This window comes from Ostrinia furnacalis, unplaced genomic scaffold, assembly GCF_004193835.3.
Source record: "Ostrinia furnacalis isolate ACB-3 unplaced genomic scaffold, ASM419383v2 OfSCF5991, whole genome shotgun sequence".
Taxonomy (NCBI): Eukaryota; Metazoa; Arthropoda; class Insecta; order Lepidoptera; family Crambidae; genus Ostrinia; species Ostrinia furnacalis.
In genome coordinates this window covers 49,578-70,751 of record NW_021136230.1, presented here as the reverse complement: position 1 = coordinate 70,751, position 21,174 = coordinate 49,578, and the positions used below count along the sequence as shown (strand labels likewise).

The window sequence follows — 21,174 nt, the reverse complement described above, 5'->3', positions numbered from 1 at the left end:
AAAAAACAAGCATCTTTGTCGGAGAAACTCTTTTCAACACCAGTGAAGTAAAAGAACTAAAGAACAGGAACTATACCATGAGTTTACGTTAGGTGTGCTCGCTAGCGACTGCGTAAAAAAATGACATTTAATTGTATGACATATTGTGCAGCGCCCCACTGTGTACCTACCATGAGTTTACGTTAGGTGTGCTCGCTAGCGAGTACGTCAAAAATCTCTATGAAGATTTTGTTTCTTGAAAGTAGCCGCTAGGGGCGCTGCACAATATGTCATACATTTAAGTGTCATTTTTTTACGCAGTCGCTAGCGAGCACACCTAACGTAAACTCATGATAGGCACACTGGATAGCAGCCGAAACGTCAAGCTGTGAGTACATAATGTAAGTCATTATTAAACGTCGCGTAGACCCGTGTCGAATTTTAGTTAAAATGTAACGCGAAAGTTTAAAATCTTAATAAAGTGAAGTTGTTCGTTCATTTCAGTCAAATGACATCCACTGCTGGACAAAGGCCTCCCCCAATGATTTCCGCAATATACTTTTGTGCTCACCATGAATTTACGTTAGTGTGGTCGCTAGCGAGTACTACGTCAAAAAATTCTATGAGATTTTATTTGAAATCGTTGCGCAATATGTAATTTTTTTACGCAGTCGCTAGCGTGCACTCCTAACGTAAACTCATGGTAAGCACACTGGTCAATAATCAAAAGCTAGTTTTGCTATCCTAGTTTTAATTTTGGATACACCAAGTAAAGTAAATGTAAGAGAAAATCAAGACAGTCAAGTATTTTTTTCTATCTTCCAGCAAACTCCACGTGGGATATATAAAAATCTAGTCCATCTCACTTAGATATGGGCGATCTCGTAAATATCTCGGCGTTTAAGCCGTGGGCATTGTTCCCGAGGTAATTTTACACTCAGCCGGTTTTCCTGCAGTCACCTATTGACCTACTTCGCCAAATACCTTTTTAGAACATTTAAAAACGTGTAGAGAACGCTAACAATAGGTAAAACAATGAAATTTATTTAAAAACCTATTTTTTTAAATAAATAAAATAAAAAATAAATAAAAAATATTTATATACAAGAACATGGTTAGGTATTGGTGTTAATTTAATTTTTAGTGTCCCAGAAGAGAGTAGTCGATCAAATATTGTACTTTGTGTATGATGTCACTTGTTTACCAATATTTAATACTCCATGGTGTGAACTATGATGTAGTACACCCAACTATGCAGTACACACACCCAGTGAATATGGATAACCAATATTTTATGTAGCTCTACTCGTATAAGTTTGACATTTCAAACTTAATAACACCTCAAAAATATAATCTTGCACGACAAGAAACACAAAAAACTTATTGGTATCATTATACTAATAAGTATTTTGTGTTTCTTGTTNAGGACGGGATAAAGTGGAAATCATTATTATGTGTGATAGCAATGTAATTTTACTTAATGGTTTGCTAAAATGTTTAATGTAACTCATTTGTAGTAAAAACTAAGACTACAATCAAGGCGAGAGTGAATAGGCACTTACAGGGCAGATAGTACCATCCTAGACTGCATCCCACTTAACATCAGGTGCGATTGTGGTCAAATATCTGCCTTGTTATGCATAAAAAAAAGNTTCTTGTTGTGCAAGATTATATTTTTGAGGTGGGAGTTTCAAATGAGGTCATTGTACGTACTTATAATTATATTATAACGTCATTACATATTTCATTCTATTACATTGACTTTCAAATCGACAAATGCCTAGCAAATGATTAAAAAAACAAAAAGAAATGAAGAAAATATAAAAAAGAAAAAGAGGCTATTCATAAAACATGATAAAAAAACAACTTGTATTATAAAAATCGTTTGAAGTTCTGGAATATTCGGCGGTATAAATAAGCTTGGGAAATTGGGTACCCGACGTTCATTTAGAGATTTTCCTGAGCATTCTTTAACCTACTTTATTGCTTACGAAAACGATTTTGTGAACTGAATTAACATTATCCTGTCTTTAGGAATCACTCTTAAGTGATATTCATTCAACATTTCCTATCCAAAAGTGAAAAACGTTACTTATAACGTTTTTCACTTTTGGATAGGAAATGTTGGAAACGTTTTAATTGTTTCCAGTTTAGTTTTTTTTAGATTACAGGTTGGAATTAATTTGGTAGCTTGAAAATGTATTGTAATAAGTCTTATTGAGGCGCTAACACATGAATTCTAAAACTCAAGCGGAAAATATACCCTGATATTTGTCCAAATATAAAATGCCACCAATCTACTCCATCCACGTTTAAAATTGAATAGGTTTTTTGGTTTCGAGCATTTTTTCTTAGACTTAGTAATTTGTATTCATCAATCATAGTGATCAATCAAAGCATCTAATATAATACATGACTTCCGTTTAAAACATAGTTAAATACACATTAAGTGTTTTATTTCAAGAGTCAAAACCAATCTAATCAAAAGAAAATCAAAAAGGTTTTACACTCAGCGTGGGTGTTGCGACTGAGTGGGAGGGCTGCTGGTTACGTAGGCTCTTGGGTAGGGTTTTCAGACGTCAAGTAATTTCGTAATTAAAAAGTTAATTTGAAAGACTGCTTCAATTGGGACTTGAACCAACGACTTCTGACACTGAGCTAAAGATATAACTATGAATTTTAAAATTGCGTATTTAAAAGAAAATATTAAGTTGATATCTACTTATTTTCTTTCAAAATACCTTCTGATAGTTTACCTATCCATCAGGATTCAGGAAATTCAGTATAAAGATCACTAAAAAACTTTATGTGATGCTATAGGAAGTTGTCAGCCCTAGTCTTCAGAGTTTTGAGAATGGAAAATAAANAAAAAACTTTATGTGATGCTATAGGAAGTTGTCAGCCCTAGTCTTCAGAGTTTTGAGAATGGAAAATAAATTATAAACTCCTTTTAATGTTAATTAAAATTGACTGGAATTTTATTCCACACACTGTGGAATCTCAAACATAATTAATTATTGTGTGTTACCTAGCTTAGATATGTTTATTCCATGTTTACCTAATTCATTATCGTGTTAAAACTTATTTCAATATTCTATTCAATTCCATGGGAAGGCAATCAAGTGGTTATTAAAGTTCAAAAACAATAATCGTACAACAAAAACAATCTACAAGCAAATGTAAAAGTAATAAAGAAATTCCATGATCAGGTTGAAAGGAAAAGCCTATTGGTACGGCAATGGAAAATTCCAGAAATGGGATGTTTCCAACATCACGGCGCTCGCGATAAAATTTCTTTAAAATGGTTGTATGGAATGGTGAGAATGATTGCGAACTTCATGGGATAGAGTGTTTGAAGGGACTTAGCTTGAGAGTTGAGGTGTAAAAATGCCACTTCGAGAGGACCGCTGGAAAAATGTGGTAGAAGTAGGTAGGTATTCTAAATGGCAATGCCAAATTTTGTATGGAGGGTGGCGTCTTTTTTTTTCGCGCGGCCATCGATCAAACCTTGTTTTTTTATTACAAAATAGTGTAATAAACCAAACTTAGTATTTATAAAATGAATACTTCTAAACTCAGTCTGAACTGAGTTACGAGCATTAGAAGTTTGATGATTTTATATACTAGATTTGCTTTTTGTGCGCAAGTTTTGTAAGAAATTGCAACAAAATATTGCGCTATTTTTTATTGCGCTGATTTTACTCCATACTGATGTCTGAAGCCTTTAATGGATGGTATTGTTTGTTTACACATACAATGTCACTATTTTGTTGCAATTTCTTACAAAACTTGCGCGCAAAAAGCAAATGTAGTATGTAAAATCATCAAACTTCTAATGCTCGTAACTCAGTTCAGACTGAGTTTAGAGGTACATGTCATAGTAAGTTTGGTTTATTACACTATTTTGTAATCAAAAAACAAGGTTTGGTCGATGGCCGCGCGAAAAAAAAAGACGCCAATTTCGGGCATTGTCTTTTCGGCTTTTCCAACATCAGCGTTAAAAGGGTTAACGTGATTATTAGTAATTGTATCATTAGGCTGAGTTGCACCACCTAACTTTAACGGTACGAGTTTAGATTTTTGACGTTTGTCAAAGTTAAAGTAAAATGGTACATCCCAGCTTTAATAGGCAGGCCCACGTTAATCAATGGCTTATTATTTGCAATAAATTGTACCTAGAGTATGATGTCCTGTCGAATGTACTACTTACATCATATAACAAGCATAATATAAATATTTTCCTTTAGTTTTTAAGAATGAATGGCATGAGTGTAGCCCCAAATAAATTGGATTATTAGTATGGTATGGCAAGTAGACCACAATTAAATGTATATACTTCACTACATAGTACCAGACCATGCAGTCGTCAATAACCAATCCTCGCCAAAACTCACCTCTTAAACTCCTCTGACTTCACTTAACCACTTAACACCTGAGTTATAACTCAAAAGGCTTTCCGAGTGAGTGATTGCCACACCTACAGAAGCCTGTATCCTGCAGTTAAATGAAAAATAACTTCGCGAGCTTACGTCTGACACGCCGTGACGTGGAATGGGGGCGAGAAATTCCAGCTGCATCCAGGAATTCTGGTTATTCCGGGCTTGTACAGGTTTAAGTTGGGGGAATGAGTTTTTAGTGAAAACACGCAGGTCTAAGACATACGCCCGTATTCACAAACATTACTGTGAGGTCTCACAGTGCGCGTGGACGCACAGGGTTACACACGATGAAATCACAGAGCTCTATTCAACGCTGTGCGTACGATTTGCTGCTTTACTTAAGCAACCATCGTTTGTAAATACAGGTGTAAGGTTATTTTAAAACCGTGGTTTAGCTTAGATTCAAACTCAAGCAATTAAGGGCTTCGTATTTAGAGTGTAAATTAAGTAATCATTTATTAGTGTAGATTAATTTTATTACTTCTCAAGCATAGATTATGGTTATCGGCACACTTAGCCCCTCTCTTTTATATTCCATACTGGTTTCAAAGAAAAAGGGACGGACTAAGCATCATCATCAAGTAATTTAAGTCCTTTTTCTAATTAATAATTCTTTGCACCTTCTAAACTTGAACATACGAGTAAACCCATTTGTAACAAATTAATATTTTTTAACAAACAAAGACCGGTGCCGCGGTGACTAACGAATGGGCTACAAAATAACCAACAACAACATATTACACTCGTACTACTGGACATACAGTAAACCACATGACAGATTTATGGGGGAAAAGGGGCAGAGGTCCCAGCGGTCAAGGGAAATAATGACCCACTTTTGAACGGGTAAGCTATAGAACGCTCCTGTCTTTCTAGACCAATTTTCTAGTTCTTAACTTGTACCCAACATTTCCAGGTATAAAACAAAATTGCAATAGGTAATTTTTGTCAATATCTTTGAAAAAGTTATTTACATGCCTTTGTTCGCAAATGACTCTGACTCTAGGTAAGTACCTACCTACCAATAGGAACCAAGCTAACCAGGCTACCATGAAGGAATTGTAGCTTTTGTGGTAAATAAAAGAAATATTGAGGAATATTACTTTCTACATATTCGGTTTAGAGCTTTAGAGCGCACACACATTACAGAGTTCAAAATGGCAGCAGCGATAGTGACAACATGACAAAATTAAACGGATTTCCGTATTGCCAACACACAATATAAAATGGTCGCGTTCCATTTATTCTAACAGTAATGCTCACACATTCATTGCCCCTAGTGGGATTTGAACCTATACCACGTCTGTTTCAACAAAAGCACGGTACGGTAGGTTTGCCAAAATCAGCCAGGTGTCAATCATATAGGGTCAAGTAATCTACTCGCTATGTATTAGTTTATTTACTACTAGCATTTGCCCGCGGTCAAATCGATCGTCATAGATTAAAGCCTAGATTTTATTCTGGGTTATAAAAAATAATACTGTAAAGTTTCATCAAAATCCGTTTAGTAGTTTTTGCGTGAAAGAGTAAAAAACATGTTGAAATCCAGATATCCATACAAACTTTCGAATTTATAATATTAGTAGGATAATGTTTGAACATACTAATATCAACATAATATGTAATGGAGTTAGTAACGAGAGGTTTGCATACTAATGCAACATGTCGGCACAGGTCGATTTCAGCTAATACTGAACAGTTTGATGCTTCACCTAGCACTGTACAGTCGGGTACAACTGCATGAATCAACTGGGTACAAATAATATATAAATAACTAGAAATTCCCATCCTAAGATGTTTTTAAATGACACGTCGTACCCGCTCTAGAATGGCATTAGAAAAGTCAGGTGATTGCCCCACTATTGAGGTACCTAAGTATATTCATCGTTGTCTAACGTTAGGTTTTACCTGTAAGTTCGTGTTAAAATACAGAAGAGAAATGTAAGAAAGGAGATTGCTTCCTGCTATTGCTACAGTCAGAACACTTACCCATAAATAATACAGCCGTCAGCACCACGAATTCGGTTGAATCTCGGTTGCTTATTTCTTCGTTTGCCCTCCAGAATGGAAGAAGTTGTTGACAGTAGATCATCAGCACACCTCATAAACACACACTACACAAGCTAAACCATAGCAACTTAGGTAGTTGTAGTATTAAACACTATTTTTCAATAAAAATATCTGCACTAAACAGAAAATTCTACGGTACAATTTTCCAGAAAAAAACGGTGACTCCGGTGACGCGACGACGTCCGGAGTGAGTGACGATAACTCGTAAACTAACATTGAAAGCAGCGAGTGATCGCGGGAGAATGTTAGAGAAAATGTGGGTAGTTTGAAAAAGAAAAAAATGTGTGTTAAGGCGTCTGTGTCAGCGCGCACGCACACAGACGCATCGCCGCGACCGGTTCGAGGAGCCCAAGCTGCAGAGCGGCGCGGCGCTGCCCGCCCCCCATTCGGGTCTCAGATCGCGACGCGGGCGCATCGATTGTGTCTATTANTATATAGACAAACCAAGATAAAGTAAAGTAGATACACTAACACCATAGCTTCCTTATGGTGGTTGAGCGTCACGTTCCACATCTCCAGCTTTATAATATTAGTATAGATAACTCAATAATGTTCCAGACTCAATAACTCTACATTTCCTAGCGGTTGCAATAAACTGTATAACATTACTTAAAGTTGAAACTCCCGACCAAATTATAGAGCAACAAGCACCGAAAACCAGTTGTCTGTTCCTAAATTGTAAATCATGAAGTATAATCTGCCCGTTTAAATGTTTTCCACATAATGGAATCTAAGAACAAACCGTCCCAGCAAACAACTATTTTAGTGGAGAGTCCACTTCAGCGAACAGCTGTGCCATAGCTTAGAATAAAACAAGCAGTTCACTCTTTAGCAAACCACTGATCTGCCATTACTAACATAAATCATTCATACCTATTAAGGAATCAGTTCACGTTTGATCTTGGATGTTCTTGATTAGTTATTTACTTTTTCCGTTGAAACTGTCGTGTTATTTATGTAGTTATCTATGTCGTTTTAACACACTGGCGTCTTCTTTTCTCCAAAAACCCAACCCCGTTTCGCAGTTAGCTTCGTTCAATAATACTTCGTTCGTTTCAGCCAAATGACGTCCACTGCTGGACAAAGGCCTCCCCCAAGGTTTTCCACAATGAACGGTCCTGCGCTGCCCACATCCAGGTTCTTTACCAGATCGTCGGTTCACCTAGTAGGAGGCCTGCCCACGCTACATCTTCCAGCCTTCTTCTTCAATAATATATTATTACAAATAACTGAAGAAGAGGCGGGGCCTAGCAGCCCGTACTGGTGACGTCAGCGGTGGCGTGATCGTGGCGCAGGTTGCTGCCTGTTGCTACGGACGGAGCTCACTTTTCCTTCGGCGCTCGAGAGTGGTGGACGTGTCTTAGGTTGTTAGGAGATCGTAATTTTGTAATTTTAAAATAACGTTTGGAATATAAGTTTTTGTTAGATTTCTCGTTTTCTTTTCTTTTTTAAAAAAATAGTTTCCCATCTGATTTATAAGATCAGAAGTGGGATAGGCCACGTAGCCTTCCGCTAACGGTGTAAAATTTAACTTTTGTGTGTGCCGCTGAATCATTTTAAACGCTAAAATTTTTAAATTGTGGTGGTGGGTGGATTGTGTGAAATCTTGGAATTTATTATTTGCGTAAGTGTTAATAATTTAGAACGCGTTCATAATGCCTAAACATAAATCCAAGAAAAGAGATCGTAGTTCCAGTCGTGAAAGTAGTTCTTATAACCGTCGTCATAGATCTAGTAAACGGCGTCGCGATAGTTCATACGGACGTCGTGATAGCCCTCGTAACCAATCGTTAGATGTTATTCTCGGAAGACTAAATGCTATTGAGAATAGGCTATCCGTTCCATCGACAATTACGGCAACGACATGTCCACCACGCGAGTGCCAGACGCCACCGCTGCAGCCCATTTCGTCAAGCCAGGCGACGAACTCCACTGCAGTCGAGGTCACGGCGGAGCCAACGCGGGCCAGCGGTCGCGAGTCGAGAAATGAAGGGGACGCAACGGATAGGATTGTTGGCGCGTTATCATCCTTGTTACAANGGCCTTAAGGCAGTTGTCCAAATAATCTGGGTGCCTTCTCAAAAAATAATTTCTGCCTAGAAACGCAAACAAATATCACTGTGACAATGTCCTTGCTTGGTCAATATGTATAATGCATTCTGTTCATGCATTCTGAATTGATTACCATCTTAGCCCATAATATGCAGTAGGTAATAGTAGTAGATCAGTTGCACATTTAGGGTTGTCTTAACTAGTCAGATCTTTGCTAATAAATAGGTATTTGTTAATGACTGAGAAATTGATCAACAATATCTTAAATCCGAATTGCGTTAATACTTATTTATTGACAAAGTTATTTATTTCTTCAAATTATTTCCTAAAATGTGCAACTGATCGATCAGCACTTGATTGCAAAAATTCGACTTATTTTACTTTAATCTATACTAATTGATAATAATCTAATTGTTTGTTTATTTACATTTTTCATGCTTACACCACTAGTGAAATGAGGTAATTATGTTTCAATTAGGAAACTATTTCTTTTTAACTGCACCCAGTAGAGCTTTTTGTCTATTTTGTTTAATTAACCTGTTTAAATTGAGTTAATTTAACTTCAATTGTTTACAGGTAATTGAGTCAGTGCCTGAAGCATGGGAGAAGCACGAGAGAGTTTTTGTGACGTCAAAATATGTCAGCGAGACTTCAAATGTGCTTCGGACGTGGGCCGTTCAATGTCACGTCATAATGTCACCCCTCCCGTGCTTTCATACCTCAGGCATTGCCTCTGTTATGCGCTAGTTCTGTAGTAGATTAGTTGAATACCATTATTTTTAGGGTTCCGTAGCCAAATGGCAAAAAACGGAACCCTTATAGATTCGTCATGTCTGTCTGTCCGTCCGTCCGTCTGTTCGTCCGTATGTCACAGCCATTTTTTTCCGAAACTATAAGAGCTATACTGTTGAAACTTGGTAGGTAGATGTATTCGGTGAACCGCATTAAGATTTTGATGCAAAAATACAAAAATAATAATAAATACGGGAGTACTTATTATTATTTTTGTATTTTTGCTATTTTTATACTTAGAACTGGAACTCAAAAAATTTTTTTCATCAAATGCATACATCTATGGATAGTTCTTCAAAAATGATATCGAGGTTTCTAAAACATTTTTTTTCTAAACCGAATAGTTTAATAGTTTGCGTGACAGACGCTTCCAAAGTGGAAAAAAGTTGCCCCCCCCCCTCTAACTTCTAAAATAAGAAAATGAAATATCCAAAAAAAACATATGATGTACATTACTATAAAAACTACCAACGAAAATTGTTTTGAACGAGATCTGGTAAGTAGTTTTTTTTTAATACCTCGTAAATCGTAAACCGCTTATTACCGCGTAATCTTTCATACTAATAACTTAAATAAAAAATAATAATTTTAATTTCATAAATCAATGGTACGGAACCCTCGGTGCGCGAGTCCGACTCGCACTTGGCAGGTTTTTTTAAAACTTGCTTCATTCTCTTGATTTGATTTCACAGGCGAAGACAGAAGTCGACGACCCCACACACGCCGTCCGCGCCTCCGTACCATGATACCGTCACGATCGACTCAGACGAGCCCGAATATGAACGCGTGCGACGCGACTACTGGCCAGACCATAGAGTGCAGTCGCCTATCATGGTACCAGGTAAGAAGACTACAGTACTCCCCATATTTGCATGTTCTAAAATTTAAGATAGATATACATATCAGACAGGAGTTTCGGTTTTTTTTCTACTATAGCGGCAGACGTATTAGGCCCACTCACCACTCGCCAAGGTGAGTTGAGAACTTTGTAGTGCCAGAAAATATCAACCTGCTATTTTTATACCTACTTACTCCAATTAATGAGAATTAGTTGATCTAGATAGCTGCTGAAGCGCTTGTAAAGTAACACCTTTGTAGTATGATAAGAAACAATAACTTAGATGACGTCATTTCTCAGTTCTCCATGAAAGTAATTTGAAATTAAAATACCATTTTTCATTATCATGCACTTACATTTTTATTTGTAAACGTTATAGAACCACGTATTGTTGGTTAGCTGAGGATACAATAATTTTAAGGGGCTAAAAGTATGAACAGAACCCCATTGAAATAGTGTATTGAAGTCTTGGTGAAAATTACTCGACCATGACGTCACGTTACAACTTTTAAAATCGACTGAATAATCGATATTTCAACATTGCATTTTATTCGAAATCAGCAGGGCTACTCCGAAACGCTATTTACGTAGTTTCGGGCTTCGTTGTCACCGTCTCTTATGCTGGCATCTCGCTTTGCGTGAGAGGGATGGCAACATTCGAAACTCCGGATAACGTTTTTCGGAGTAACCCCGCAGGGTCAGTTCTAATTTCGCGATGTTCTTTTGTTCTATCCGGACTGCTTTTACGATTATTGCAAATGTATTTTATTGTCTCTGCAGGTCTCCCCCGGAAACCGATTTCGATATATCGGCTTTATCCGTCTCCCCCACCCATGCCGGCGTCGCAGGCAGGTGAGTAAGAGACGGATAGAGCCGAATGGTTTCATTTGAGTCGCCTCGAGGTAGTCAAATCACTATATCTGTAGCTGAGATTATACAGGGTGACTTTGCAAACAGTTGCCAAATTAGGAGCGACTCGGAATCAGTGACTTAATCGATTTATGTAAAGAATTTTTTTTTCTTTTCATTTTTATCCGCTGTGCGGGGTTTCATATTGGTACTCGTGATGTACTTCGTTTCGTTCATAGAAAAATACCCACAGACAGTTAACTGCAAAGCATAATCGACGTTATGGTGCGCGAAATAAGCCTTAGCCTTTAAAACTTAAGATATGCGCACTCATGAATTATTTTTTTTTTACGAAAAATATTACGGTTAAAAATAATTACGATAAATAAAGTTATATCGTTCTAAAGAACTTATTAAAATTTTTTAGCAACTGTTTGTAATTTCACCCTGTATTTGTGTATGTAGAATGGTTGTCCATTTTATCTTGGTGCAGCGGGGCTGTGTAGTTATTTTGATAGTGTACTGTTGTCTATTGGCTGATTTAACTGCTGAATACAACAACATTCCGTAATAGGTATCGTGAAGCGAAAAAGGTTACTCTACCTTTTGTTGTAGTAAAGCCCGGTCTCCGAGCACGTAGAATTTTGTCCAATGACCCCAAGCTAACTCATCCTTATCGCTCGTGCGTAATTATGTTGCTGATGCGCTCGCACACTCACTGCGGGCGCCCGTCGCACAGTCGCGATAGCAATATAAGTACGCGCGAGCGATAAAGATGGGTAGCTTGAGGTCATTGGACAAATTTCTACGTGCTCAGAGACCAGACTATAGATGTATGTACAATGTACAGTCAGCGTCGAATGGTTCGTGACACCCAAAGTTGCCAAAAAGTTCGCAACACGTCGTTACATTGGAATAAGTTTGTGTTATTATCAACTTTTTAGCCACTTTAGGTTTCGCGATTTATTTGACGCTGACTGCACCTGTTATGGGTTTGTATGGTAGAAACGTGGATTAGGTATTGGGATTTTATTATATTTTTATGTGTGTCTCGTACGGAAAGTAGTTGTAATTTAAGCAGATGATTAGAGTAAAAAATTATAAAGTAGATTTAATTTTTTTATCTATAAAAAAAATAATGACCGTCCGTTTTAGTTTTTTTGTATGGCTTTTAAATATATGTGGCTTTTGAAACTTTGATGCTATAGTGAAATGTGTTCATACGGATTCATGAAACGAAAGCAGGGATTGACAATTTTATTGTTATAAAAAGGAATAATTTCTATATTTGGACATTTCATTTCGGAAACAAGCTCACAAAATTTAAATAGCCAAACAGATTTGGAAACTAAAATCTATCCTCAATATTGTCTTCAAATAAAAAATCCTTGGAAATATCCAATAATTTACACACAGCTGTGTGTATTTTGTATCATTATTTAATAATATTGTAGTTTGTTTACTGCTTAGCATGTGTGTTCTTCAGTATAGAACTGCATGGACTATTGATTTAGTTACAGTAATCATCATAGTCCTGAACGTGCGATTTCGTGTCTTTAGTTTCCTTAATCGTAGTTTTATTTTATCTAATTGAAGTTTAAAATTATTCAGTGAATATTTGTAGTTCCTGATTAGATTTACTGCATGCAGTACCATATAAATGAGAGGTCTTGAATTTTTGGTCCTTGTCTTGAAGTAAAGTTTAAATAATATGTATAAATAAAGTAAGTAGTAAATAGGAATCCGCTCTGAAAAACGTACACTCGTACGTAGAAACGGGAACAGCTCGTTGTGTAATAAAATAAGAATGGAAATCCCAAATTATTTATTGAACCAATAAAGCTGTCGTATATTAATCAATTTACCTGCGGTAAGGTATGTCATTTTTAATATTATCTTATTAAGATCCTATATCCTATATCTTAATAATAATAATTAATAATAATTATTATAATTATTATTAATTATTATTATTAAGATCCACCCACACAGCGACCCAAATAATCTTGTTTCCATTTTCCTTATTTATTTTCTTGTTATTCTGAAATAACCTCCATCAGTCTTAAGTCTAGGTATTCCTTGAAGAGTTAGAATATGCTTCTAGACCCAGATCCATTCTTATTCTGCCCAGCGCATCATATTCATGTAATAGTTATGTCATAAACTGTTTTCACCATCATAAGGGGCCGTTCAAGTATTACGTAAGCAGATTTCTTACCATTTTTTACCCCCCCGCTCCCCTTGTCATCAAAAGTAAGCAAAGCACTTACCCCCTCCCCCTATGCTTACGTAAATATTTTAAGTTATAAATGTTTTCCCCGAAAAAACGTAAATAACTAACGATGACGTAATCATCATCTAGACCCCCCTACCCCCCATGTCATCCAAAATAAGCAAAACAGAGACCCCCCACCCCCTCTTGGTGCTTACGTAATACTTGAACGGCCCCTAAGTGTTGAACAAACGTTATTTTATTATTCTAAAACAAAAATCTACATTTACAACAACGGGACTTATCCCATCTCTCTTTCCTACTCCTACAACTCTTGTATAGCCTACACTACTACTAGGCTCCTACAGCTTGGCCTCCAATAAAACCCAACCAGTGATTGTTGAGTTGTCCCATGGTACAGTTGAATGTCTTGTACATTTACGACAGCATTATTGGCTCAATAAATATTTTCGTTACTAAAGTCCGGTCGCCGAGCACATAGAATTTCTTCCAATGACCCCAAGCTACCCATCCTTATTGCTGTCGCGCTCGCACACTCCCTGCGGCCGCCCGTCGTACAGTCGCGACAGCAATATAATTACGCGCAAGCGATAAGGTTGGATAGCTTGGGGCCATTGAACGAAATTCTATGTGCTCGGCGACCGGACTTTATACAGTTTTCCCTTCCGTTCAGTAGTCTTACCAGCACAATAATTTCAGACTCCCCAATCCACGAGGCGGTGCGCGGTCGCGAATACAGTCCCCGACGCGGCCACCGCCGCCGCAGTCGCTCCCGCCGCCACCGCAGCCGCGACCGCGAACGCCACCGCGAAGCAGCACGGCAACCGCCCAGGTATGTGTTTACGCACAGGATAATGTCTGCACAGGTACATGTCTACGCACAGGTATAAGTTTTCGTGTACACTGTACAGGTATAATTTATGCACAGTACAGGTATGTTTTCGTGCACAGGTATAATCTATGCATAGGTATGTTTTCGTGCACAGGTATATGTTTTTGTGCACAAGTATTATCTACGCACAGGTATGTTTTCGTGCACAGGTATAATCTACGCACAGGTATATGTTTTTGTGCACAAGTATTATCTACGCACAGGTATATGTTTTTGTGCACAAGTATTATCTACGCACAGGTATATGTTTTCGTTCACATGTATTATCTACGCACAGGTATATGTTTTTGTATATCTAAGCACAGGTAATTGTTGACGGATCGTCGAAACTACCGTGACCTCCCCTATTATAATGAACTGCGTCGTGTCGTGATATGACGTGCGGTTGTGCCTGGTGGCTTCTCAAGCTACAGGTAAAAAATAGAAGTGTGTAATTGTCCTCGAGTTAATAATGTAAAGTTCTGTTAAGTCAGTAATTTTTTTTGTTGCCTCTTCTACAACTACAAGTATTTACAGCTTGACGTTTGGGCTGTTTTTCGAACAGGTATTCAGTCGTCGTGTGGGTTTCGAGGCTTTTAATAAATTGAAGACACCGTTACTTTTACCCAGCGACTGCGATCATATTAGACTAAGAGCTGGTGAACGCCAGACCTACGTCATTTTATAAAAGCTGAAAGTTTGTCAGCGTATGCTCCCAATATAGGATAGAATGTTGGTGAATCATAAAGTTTGGGTCATCGTGGCTTTTATAAAAAAACGTAGGTCTGGCGTTCACTAGCTCTTAGTCTATATGGGGCTCCCCAAATGCCCATGTTCATCTAGTTTAACAAAAAAACTATGTAACGATAATAATAATAATAAGCCTTTATTACTGGATTACAAGGTATTTTACAACATTAACATTTCATTTTACAATTTAGTTGCACTCATCTCCAGTTTGTCCTTGGACATAGGCCTCCTCCAATGATCTCCATGCTTCTCTGTTTCTAGCCATTTGTGGCCATAATGGCCCTGCTAATTCGCGGATATCGTCCTCCCATCTTTTCGCTTGTCTGCCTCTGCTTCTTTTTCCTTCACGGTAACGGAATTGTATCCCTGTGAATTTAGCGATACACGTATATAAATCTATGTGTTCCCTTCATCAGGTCCCCAAGTCGGAGCTCCCTAAAGCGGCGGCGCTCGGCGTCCCGCGGTCGCCGGCGGGGCTCCACGGCGTCGCCGCCGCGCCACCGCCCGAGGCACCGCGAGGCGGAGCGGGAGCGACACAGGTAATAATACACTCCGTGACGTCGCGACATGCTTGATTTGTTGAAGGTTCATGACATTTCGGGGCCATCTATGTAAATGTCGTCTAAAACCTGGTCTGCGAGCACGTAGAATTTTGTCCAATGACCCCAAGCTACCCATCCTTATCACTCGCGCGTAATTATGTTGCTGTCGCGCTCGCACACTCACTGCGGGTGCCAGTCGGACAGTCGCGACAGCAATATAATTACGCGCGAGCGATAAGGATGGGTAGCTTGGGTTCATTGGACAAAATTCTACGTGCTCACAGACCGGGATTTAATAATACCAGAGTAAATACAATACTCATTTGTATTTACTCTGGTATTATTAAATCCATCTTCATAGAAACGCTCGAGCGCGGTTCGGGGCAACTTACCGCTAATCAACGCTAAATTTTGTCAGTGTGTGCGTGCGCGCCGCATACGTATTGGCGCGCGCTCACATACAAACCACGCTCGGTCCGTTTCTATGAAGATGACCTACTCATTTGTATTTACTCTGATAATACACTCCGTGACTTCGCGACATGCTTGATTTGTTGAAGGTTCACGACATTTCGGGGCCATCAATGTAAATATCGTCTGGAGACAGAACACTAAAGCCCAGTCCGTGAGCACGTAGAATTTTGTCCAAAGACCCCTAGCTACCCATCCTTATCGCTCGCGCGTAATTATATTGCTGTCGCGACTGTGCGACGGGCGCCCGCAGTGAGTGTGCGAGCGCGACAGCAACATAATTACGCGCGAGCGATAAGGATGGGTCGCTTGGGGTCTTTGGACAAAATTCTACGTGCTCACAGACCAGACTATAGATGAACTTAAGAAAATAAAGTTGTAATATTATACGTATTGGATGGAATAGATAAAAAGTATAACGACACGGAAGACAGCTAGTCGTATTTATGATTCTTCAAAAGTATACCCAAATTGTCTTTTTTTGAGTTATCAATGTCTACGAACGAACAACTGGCGTGATAGACTCTCGTGACTGATTTTCTTTTGCTGCGACTCAAAACAGGGTTAATCTTACAATGTGCTAAGACTAAAAGAGTTCTTTAAACCTTCAAATAGATTTGTGAATACCACCAGTTAATAAAAGCGTTTATTCCCCAGCAGAAGTAAGCACGAGTCGCCGAGTCCGCCGTCCACGTTCCTACAGCGCCGGATAGACTTCAAGGAGAAAATCAGCGATACAAGTCTCTTCGCAGAACTAGTCAAAGACAAGCACAAGAGAGCCAAGGTACGGTACAGTCAATTTAATAACATAAAGCCTCAAATTAAAGTAAAACCAAACTCAGTTTTACGACATGCTTAGCGTCATATAAGGTTTTAAACTTTGGCGTTCCATTTCAATTAAAATAGTAAGACACGGGTCTTAACGCGACGTTTATTAATGAGTTACATTATGTACTCACGGCTTGACGTTTCGGCTGCGATGCTGCAGCCGTGGTCACAAGCAGACTGGCGGTTCGCGGCGTCGTCCGTTCGGGCGGGCTTGAAGATTATCATCTACCCTCATATTTTCGTTTGTTACACTACCACTAGTGATGTTATTTGCTTAGCGTCACAGGTAGAGGGACTTTTGTCCCTAAGGGATTATAAGGTTTTCTAAAAACAATAAACAGCAAATGTTGTATTGTTTTGGGATCTAATATGCCTGAAGTGGCAATGGGCAGGGCAAATAGTAAGCGGAACTGACGGCCGATGGGGCAGCAAGGTTCTGGAGTGGAGGCCACGTACTGGAAAGCGCAGCGTAGGACGCCCACCCACAAGGTGAACCGACGACCTCATAAAGTTAGCAGGAAGGCGATGGACGCAGGCCGTCACCAACCGGCCATTATGGAAACCATTGGGGGAGGCCTATGTTCAGCAGTGGACGTCCTATAGCTGAGGTGATGATGATGATGCCTTGCTTATACTTCACACTATAGTCTGGTCCGTGAGAACGTAGAATTTTGTCCAATGACCCAAAGCTACCCATCCTTATCGCTCCGCGTAATTATGTTGCTATCGCGCTCGCACACTCACTGCGGGCGCCCGTCGCACAGTCGCGACAGCAATATAATTACGCGATAGCGATAAGGATGGGTAGCTTGGGGTCATTGGACAAAATTCTACGTGCTTAAGGACCGGGGCTTAGTCAAACTTACCTCTCTCTTGGGGGTTTGAAATAATGGCGAATTTACAATAATAAGATTTAATTTTTTATAGAAACTGCAAGAGATCCTAAACCAGAAAGAAGAGGAGTCGCAGAGCGCAATGTCTTCCACGTCTATCAACAACCCAGAGATACTCACAATCGACGAGCTGTCCAACGCCACTGCGGACAGTTCAACGCAGGTTAGTCTGGTAAAGTTAAAATAAACTCATTTTATTTATGCAAGTAGACTTTTAAAAAGCACTTTTACAATAATAGACATGTTGACACCACCAATCAATTGACGTACTTTTTTTAAACTGTCAAAACGAAATTCTCCCATAGATTTTGTATGGCACTCCAAGCAAGTGACGTCACTATTTTGTCAACACAATCAAACTACTTTTTTCAATTACAATGCGAACAAAAATTACAATTTACAGGTAATTTAAAATTAATTAAGTGTTTAAGACCAGAATAATGGGTATTTTTAAAAAAGTTGTGGTTTCGAATTATTGGGGTATGGTGTCAAACTGTCTATTGTTCTATCAATAACGCAACTCAGCGATTTGTTGTCGTTGAAGTTTTTACGCAAATAAGGCTAAAGCCCGGTCGCCGAGCTCGTAGCATTTCGTCCAATGACCTTCAGCTCCCGCGTAATTATGTTGCTGTCGCGCTCGCACACTCACTGCGGGCGCCCGTTGCACAGTCGCGACAGCAATATAATCACGCGCGAGCGATAAGGATGGGTAGCTTGGGGTCATTGGACGAAATTCTACGTGCTCGGCGACCAGACTATACCGACTGCTTACTTTTGTTTCTAACCTGTAGTTTGTGCAACAGGCGTCCAAAGAGAACGGCGACAGCGGCAAGGAGGGCAGCACCAAAGACAACCAGGACGTGGTGGACATTCCCATGCCGGTGCCGCCGCCCGACGACCCGCCCACAGCCAACGGCCAGCCGCCGGAACCCGCTCCCGTCGAGGTCAGTACTACAACCACTGGTCCCCAGTCTACAGAACAGTATTGTGGCGTGATAGTGCAGTCGACAGCACATCAACTACTCTCTCTCACTCTATCATCTTTACTCACCCCTATCACAAGCAGGGTTCGAAAATATCCGATATTTATTATAAATATCAAAATATCGGATATTTATGATATATATCGGATATATATCAACTTTGATATATATCAATTTTGTATGAAAGCCATACTATTATTTTATTGTATTATTCATGAATACTGTTGCATAAGTGTTACATAAACATGTTTTTAATGTTTTTAAAACTTAAAATCAGACAAATAAAGCAAAAACATAAAATTTCTTTTAAATACGGCAAAATAAACTAAAAAAATAAAAATCTTATGTCAAAAAGTACAAATACAGTAACAAATTTTAAAAGTTGATATATATCATTAAAACCGGTATACAGGGTGTCCCGTAATGTAACGTCAAGCCGGAACTGGGTGTTGAGGCAAGTTGTGCTGGTTATCAGAAAAATATTTAAAAAAATCTATGTGGCATATTTTAAAAATAATAGGCATTTAAAAAAAATCTAAAAATTCTACTCCAGGTGACGGTCCTTTTGCTCGTGTTGCCACAAATCTTCACTTTTTCCAAATTTTTTTTTTGTTATGTAACCCTGAATAATGCTTCTCTAAATTGTTATCAAAATTACAAAACCAGCTGCTCCAGCTTGGACGAAAAAAATACATTATTCCCTAAAAAAATTTCAAAGTAAAAATTTTGCGTAGTTTAAACTGACTGTACTGAAAAAAAATTGTACTACGTGAGTGTGGCAAGTGACGTCATAATTTGGCGCATTTAGTAAGGATTCCGAAATGGTATAACACTTGGTAAATTCTTGCTGTAATTGTCGACAACTTTTGGTTTTTTGGAAATAATCCCATTTTTAACATTATCTACCTTGGTTAAAAAATATTATTCTAATGAAACCAAAATTCAAGTTTCTGTGACTGACTACCGTACAATCAGTCACAGAAACTTTTGTCACCATGACAGTAATTAGTAGTTGACATACTGTGACAAAAGTCACCCGTGCGCGCGCGCCTTTACTACCTGCCCTGCCTGCACTTGTACTTGGTAACAGGGATAATAAGGATATGAAGTTTCGGTTATGGATACGGTTACGTATATTAGAATAATATTATACCGGNGGCGAGCGAAAAAAAAAAACAATCGACAAGTTTCTGGCAGGCCTATAGTTAAATGACAGTGACAGATAACTGACACATGAGGTGACAGCTACAAAACTGCTCTGTCTCTTTCACAGATATGGGTCTCTTTCTTTTTGCTTTCGCTTTCTTTCATTCATTTTTGTTGATTGCTGTGGTTGATTGATTGATATTGATTTGAAAGCACGGAAAAAGAACACAGGTGATCCGATCGTGGTGTTATTTTTTAAGTTAAATTCTGCACAATCATTATATGTTTTGCTTTCAAGTGAGTGTAACCACAGTGTAACAAGATGACACGACATGCCAGAAACTGTACAGCAGGTGCTGTTTACACGTATCACGAAAAGAAGAAAGACGCTGCAGCGTCTGGATACGGCACTCAGAGTGAGAGAGTAGGAAAGGATTCAGTGAAGAACTTCGATTGCTGTAGCCTCACACTGCAGCCATGCAGAACGCCAGTTGTCACTAAGGAAGGGTATTTGTTTGATAAAGAGGCGATTCTAGAGTACATTGTGACTAAAAAGAACGAGTACACAAGAAAACTCAAACAGTACGAGAAACAACTCAAGAAGGAGGAAGCAGAGAAGGCGGAACTTGCAGCTGCTGAGAAAGAGGCAAACTTAATTAAGTTCATGAACAGGGAAAAGAACATTTCCACTGTAAAGAGTGAATCGGGCCCGTCTACATCCACTTCTGTGTCCAACCTGGCAAATGGGAAAGATAAACAACTGCCCAGCTTCTGGGTGCCATCACAGCTGCCTGATGCAAAGATTTCCAAAGTAGAAAAGCCAGAGTCGACAGTGTATTGCCCAATCAGTGGCCGGCCACTCAAAATGAAGGATCTCATTGAAGTTAACTGGACTCTAGTGAAGGATCCAGATGATAAGAAGTCGCTGATAGCAAAAGAGAACAGATACATGTGCCCTGTTACTCATGATATCTTGAGTAATGCTGTTCCTTGCGCTGTGATCAGGTACAATTAGTTTTTGTGTTTACACATATTGTCTCTAAATGTCACAAATATCTCTGATGGTCGATAGGCACCACTTACCTTCACTTAAACCTTAATTTTGTATTTACATTTTTTCAGAACAACTGGCCATGTCGTGACAATGGAGTGTGTGGAGAAAATTATAAAGAAGGACTGGACTCACCCCCTCACTGGAGACAAACTGAAAGAAAAAGACATCATACCCCTGCAAAGGGGAGGCACTGGATATGCCCTCACAAATCAGAACCTGGAGGGAAAGAATGAGAGGCCTGTTTTACAAGCTTAAGTAGTTTTAGGATATTAGATTTATTTATTAGTGTTAATAAAAATTGATTTAATGACAAATGAAGTGTTCTTCATTACCTGCTGTCCTTTGTAATTGTAAATGAACAATAATTTAAAAAAAACTGACCATTCT

General features: G+C 38.8%; 2 protein-coding genes across 2 annotated transcripts; both read left to right on the top strand.

Annotated features, from left to right (window-relative positions):
- Positions 1-8,349: 8,349 nt before the first annotated feature.
- Positions 8,350-19,968, top strand: LOC114361778 (cyclin-dependent kinase 12-like). The gene is made up of 10 exons (XM_028316950.1): positions 8,350-8,463; positions 9,114-9,205; positions 10,022-10,170; positions 10,948-11,019; positions 13,949-14,081; positions 15,287-15,409; positions 16,541-16,667; positions 17,639-17,767; positions 18,408-18,586; positions 19,947-19,968. The coding sequence occupies exons 1-10, from the start codon at positions 8,350-8,352 to the stop codon at positions 19,966-19,968; spliced, it is 1,140 nt and encodes a 379-aa protein (XP_028172751.1).
- On the top strand, positions 19,845-21,101 carry LOC114361776 (nitric oxide synthase-interacting protein homolog). Its single transcript, XM_028316948.1, has 2 exons — positions 19,845-20,738; positions 20,856-21,101. Exons 1-2 carry the CDS (start codon positions 20,056-20,058, stop codon positions 21,040-21,042), a joined length of 870 nt encoding a protein of 289 aa, XP_028172749.1. The 5' UTR covers positions 19,845-20,055; the 3' UTR covers positions 21,043-21,101.
- Positions 21,102-21,174: the final 73 nt, after the last annotated feature.